Source organism: Dendrobates tinctorius, unplaced genomic scaffold, assembly GCF_039654945.1.
Source record: "Dendrobates tinctorius isolate UK_male_01 unplaced genomic scaffold, ASM3965494v1 ptg000022l, whole genome shotgun sequence".
NCBI classification, from domain to species: domain Eukaryota; kingdom Metazoa; phylum Chordata; class Amphibia; order Anura; family Dendrobatidae; genus Dendrobates; species Dendrobates tinctorius.
In genome coordinates this window covers 92,811,597-92,817,366 of record NW_027361690.1, presented here as the reverse complement: position 1 = coordinate 92,817,366, position 5,770 = coordinate 92,811,597, and the positions used below count along the sequence as shown (strand labels likewise).

The 5,770-nt window shown below is 46.5% G+C and overlaps 1 protein-coding gene across 1 annotated transcript; it reads left to right on the top strand.

Moving 5' to 3' along the window:
* The first annotated feature begins 3,117 nt into the window (after positions 1-3,117).
* On the top strand, positions 3,118-5,521 carry LOC141084300 (uncharacterized). The gene is made up of 3 exons (XM_073568936.1): positions 3,118-3,731; positions 3,897-4,056; positions 4,162-5,521. The coding sequence occupies exons 1-3, from the start codon at positions 3,686-3,688 to the stop codon at positions 5,459-5,461; spliced, it is 1,506 nt and encodes a 501-aa protein (XP_073425037.1). The 5' UTR covers positions 3,118-3,685; the 3' UTR covers positions 5,462-5,521.
* Positions 5,522-5,770: the final 249 nt, after the last annotated feature.

The following is a 5,770-nucleotide window of genomic DNA, read 5'->3' as shown; positions in this document are numbered from 1 at the left end:
AGCATGCATGTAGTATATATGTAGTATGTATGTAGTATGTATGTGGTATGTATGTGGCATGTAGTATGTATGTAGCATGCATGTAGTATGTATGTAGCATGCATGTAGTATGTATGTAGTATGTATGTAGTATGTAGCATGTATGTAGTATGTATGTAGTATGTAGCATGCATGTAGTATGTATGTAGCATGCATGTAGTATATATGTAGTATGTAGTATGTATGTAGTATGTATGTGGTATGTATGTAGCATGTAGTATGCATGTAGCATGCATGTAGTATGTATGTAGCATGCATGTAGTATGTATGTAGTATGTATGTAGTATGTATGTAGTATGTATGTAGCATGCAGTATGTATGTAGCATGTATGTAGTATGTATGTAGTATATATGTAGTATGTATGTAGTATATATGTAGTATGTATGTAGCATGTAGTATGTATGTAGCATGCATGTAGTATGTATGTAGCATGTAGTATGTATGTAGCATGCATGTAGTATGTATGTAGCATGTATGTAGTATGTATGTAGTATATATGTAGTATGTATGTAGCATGTAGTATGTATGTAGCATGCATGTAGTATGTATGTAGCATGTATGTAGTATGTATGTAGTATATATGTAGTATGTATGTAGCATGTAGTATGTATGTAGCATGCATGTAGTATGTATGTAGTATTTTTTTTTTTTTTTTTTAACATTTAACACATTAGCCGGATGATGGGACTACTACTGTCCCATCATTGGCTAATGTGTCAATCACTGTCATGGTAGCAGGCATCGCCCGATGGGACTTGTAGTCCCATCGGACGATGCTTGCACAGACCCCCGGACATCAGCACAGCCCCCCGGCAGGCCGGCACAGCCCCCCGGCAGGCCGGTACAGACCCCCACAGGGTGCACAGACCACCGGCAGGCCGGCACAGCCCCCCGGCAGGCCGGTACAGACCCCCACAGGGTGCACAGACCACCGGCAGGCCGGCACAGCCCCCCGGCAGGCCGGTACAGACCCCGGGCAGTCCACACAGCCCCCCGGCAGGCCGGCACAGCCCCCCGGCAGGCCGGCAGAGACCCCCGGAAGGCCCGAAATGACGGCGCATCATGATGCGCACACACCGCGCATCATGATGACGTCAGTCTGTCAGTCAACTTTAAACTTCCGATTCCGATGCCGAATTCCGATATTGAAAAAATATCGGAAGTCGGTATCGGAATTCCGATACAGCAAGTATCGGCCGATACCCGATACTTGCGGTATCTGAATGCTCAACACTACTGCTGACCTTGTTTGTTGTGCACATGGATTTCTCCAGAATTAGTGAGGAATGCAAGTGCTCTTTACTCGAGTTGGCCTAGGGAGCTTGGGTATGCACAGAGTATTGCAGGTGCTCGAGTTATGTGTTTGAGTCCCTGCAGTCGCTAGTTTTGCAGCTGTTAGACAGCCACAAAACTAGTAAAGATTTTCCATGTATATCAGGCTATCCCAGCATGTTTTGTGGCTGTCTAACCACTGCAAAACATGTTTCCACTGGGGGCTCAAACATGTCACTTGAGCACCCACAATACTCGGTGCATATCCAAGCATCCTAGGCAAACCCAGGTAACGAGCACACGCTTATCATGATCCAGAATCTACAAATCTTTGATATTATGTACTGCACATGGTGCAATATTCAAAGTCTTTGCAATTTTACATTGAGCAACATTTTTTCTGAAATTGTTCCACAACTTTTACTGTATATGCAGTTGTTCAGATTGGTGAACCTCTGACCATCTTTGCTTCTGAGAGACTTTACCTCTAGAACATGCTCTTTCTATACACCGTCATGTGACTTAAATAGAAATTAAACCTCCAACGGTTTTTCATTAGTATCACCTACTGTTTTAGTCTTTTGTCGTCAACCCTCTCCAAAATTTTCAAGATGGTTTGCTGCCATCAATTTTTAGTTACCCTTTTCAAATGAAATGGACACGTCTAACTTTCACATTCTCATTTGTGTTTTATGTTCTGTTCTGAATAAAATATCGCTATAAGGCTGGTTTCACATTTGCGCTTTTGCGCGCAGCGCATCGTGCGCACCAGTGCGCATGCGCACTGCGCACCTATATTTAACATGATGTGCGCATTGTCTTGCGCATACTTGCGCTTTCGTGCGCATGCGTTTTTTTGTCTTTCGCGCCAGGCGCGTCAGACGCAACATGTTGCATTTTTGGTTCCGCCCTGTCTCGTTAAAACAACGCATGCGCACGGAATGCGCACGGAATGCGCAAAAACACCACATTGGAGCCTATGGGAGCGCAATACTTGCGCATGGTATTGCGCACGCTTGCGTTTTTATGCGCATGCGTTTTTACAATAAACATGACTGAAATGTGGTCTAGACAGTAAAAAAAAAAATTAAACCAAGGTGATAAAATGGTGTGGGCACTGGGATTCCACAATACTTTAAGGATTGCTCACGAGTGGACACACAGCACAAGCTGCACCAATGTAAGTATGAAAAACCTAATGTCTGGCTGAAATTTCAATACATTTCTATGTACTTATGTCTCTTTTTTTTTTTATTGCAGCATGTCTTCATCTGGTGAGGAATATGTCCCCGGGACAGGGCAAGAGGCAGAAGAAGTGAGTACTATGCTTCCGTATGGATTGGAAAAAATAAACACATGTGATTAATTTTTTTGGTTTAATTTTCAGACCTCATCCTCCATCACGCCACCACCACCGGAGGAACGGCAGGAGCAGCAAGGCCAAGTGCGGGCGGGAAGACGTGATGTAAGTACAGACGGACTGTTATTTTTTTTTTTACTTATTTTCTAGTCTGGTTTTTTTTTTTTTTTTTTTTTTTTTTTTAATTTTCATGGTTGTTTTTTTCGATGTTTGTTGCTTTTTTTGCATTTATTTTCATTTAAAACAAATAATTTTTTCATGGCTTGTTTATCTAAAGCTCAAAGTGTGTATGTGTGTGTGTGTGTGTGTGTGTGTGTATGTATGTTTGTTTGTTTGGGTATATGGGAACGGGACTATGGGATGGCGGATATGTATGATGGTATATGGGCACGGGACTATGGGATGGAGGATATATATGATGGGTATATGGGCATGGGATGGAGGATATGTATGATGGTATATGGGCACGGGACTATGGGATGGAGGATATATATGATGGGTATATGGGCATGGGATGGAGGATATGTATGATGGTATATGGGCACGGGACTATGGGATGGAGGATATGTATGACGGGTATATGGGCACAGGACTATGGGATGGCGAATATGTATGATGGGTATATGGGCACAGGACTATGGGATGGCGAATATGTATGATGGGTATATGGGCACAGGACTATGGGATGGAGGATATGTATGATGGAATATGGGCACGGGACTATGGGATGGAGGATAATTATAATTTTCTATAACTAACCACAGTTAGTTACTATGCCCGGGCAGCGCCGGGCTCTTCAGCTAGTTTTCAAGATTTTTTATTTTAAAATCTTTCAAAGATTAATGTTTGTCTTTCTTTTCTAGGCTCCACAGCGGGAGGAGGACCTCGCCCTGGACAACGACGAGCTCATCCGTCTAGTCCAGGAGCGAGTCCCGTTGTGGGACACCCGTCACCAACTGCACTCGGACAACGTGGTGATCCGGCGGCTCTGGAACGAGGTGGCCGCAACGCTGATGGATGGCTGGGACAACGCCTCTCCCCGGGTCCGCAAGGATTTTCGTAAGTATTTAAATGCAGTGTGATGCAGCAGTGATCTTGGCCGGGATCACCCAACTGTGTGTGATGCTATTAACTCCATGGAGTTTCTATCATCACACACAGTTGGATGATCACAGCCTCCAGTGCATAGTCTTACTTTTTTTCTTTTTTTTTTTTCCACCACAGTGAACAAAGTCAGAACCCGTTGGCGCTCGATGAAGGACCGCTTCAACAGGGATATCCGTCAGGAGAATAAGGTTCGCAGTGGTGCTGCGGCAAGGACCGGCACGAAGTACAGATACCATCGTGCCTTGGCATTTTTAAGACCGGTCCTTGCCTCCCGAACGTAAGTATTTTCTAGTTGTATTGTGTTTTATTCTGTGCTTTTCTATTCCACAGGAGTTGGCGATTGTTAATTTATGGTAGTAATTTCTTTCTTTTCTTTTCACAGCACCTGGAGCAGCACCCTGCAACCTGGGCCCGAAGCGGTCCTTCATCAAGCTGCCCCGGACCCCTCCCAGCCATCCATCAGCGAGGAAGCACCTTGCAGGTCTGCACCACAGTCATCTGGAGACCAGGAAGCTGGTCGCTCAGGTGTTCCCCTGTCCCAGGTCTCTGCCACTGGTTTTGCGGGCACTTCCCGCCAGCAGCGGCAGAGGACCTCGGACAGGCCTCTCATGCCCGAGTTCGTTGAATTGAGCTCGGTCTTTCAGAGTAGCCTCAAGGCACTCTCCGATAGACTTGAGAGTGGTTTCCTCCTTTTGGACCAACGGTACAAGTCTATCGAGGGTCGCCTTGAGCGCCTGGAAGTCGACCTCGCCAGACCAGCGCATCATTTTTACACCCAAATAGCTCGGGACACGGCGGAACACCTTACCCCTGACCTCCAGTTGACTGTCATGCAGGCCTGCAACAATGCTTTTATGCAGGCTATGCAGCAGAGTAGGATTATGCAGCAGTCAGCGGTGGCATTTCCACCGGTGCCACCCCTGACTCGTTTTACAGCATTACCTACTTCTGCTGCATATCACTGCACAGCCACCACACTTCCAAGCCTCGCCGGACACCAATATACCGCCCCAAGTCCGAGTGCAGCTGGACACTTACCCGCCAACACCATGCCAAGCGCTGCTCCTGCCTGGCCCACCACTGCTGCCGCCACCACCACTGGATGGCCCGTCGTCACCACCCCTGCCTGTAGCGCCGTCACCACCACCACCAGCGGGAGGACCACCCCGGTATGGACCGCCACAGCCACCACGCCTGCATGGACCGCCACCAGCACCACCACCTCGGAGCAGCATCAGCTGGGGGACCCGCATTCAATATTTACGGCCCCTGCCAGGACATCCACCACCACCAGCATGCCACAGCAGGTACAAGATCCTGGCAGGCGGTCCACAAGCGCCAGGCGGTCCCCCAGCTCCAGCCAGTCCACAGCCTCCAGGCGTTCCAGAGGCTCAAGGCGGTCCAGAGGCTCAAGGCGGTCCAGAGGCTCAAGGCGGTCCCCGGGGTCTAGCCAGTCCTCAGGCTCAAGCGAGGACAGCAGCAAGACGACGGGCCACCGTCATAAAAAAACAAAGAGGAGGACTCTTACCCTCCCTCCTCCCTCACCTCCCACTTCACAACTTTCCTTGCCTCGGCTCCCTTCCCCCACTTCTTTGGTTCCTCCTTCCCCTAGAACCCCTTACTCCACCCAAAGCCGTTCCTCATCCCTCCACACCCCCCAGTTTCCAACAACTAATAAGTAAAATAAATGTTAAATTTATATTTCAAAATAATGTTTGGTTATTGTGTCTTTCGCCGCCTGCACACACTGCGCCATACACTATGGTTTGTTTTTCTTTACTTTATACCGGATGGTCAGCCATCCAACTCTGAAAGGGATACTATTTTTCATTTTTTTTTATATATATATATATATATATATTATATATATATATATATAAATAAAAAAAAAATGAAATATAGTATCCCTTTCAGAGTTGGATGGCTGACCATCCGGTATAAAGTAAAGAAAGGGAAACCACCAAAAAAAATAAATAAATTATATATATATA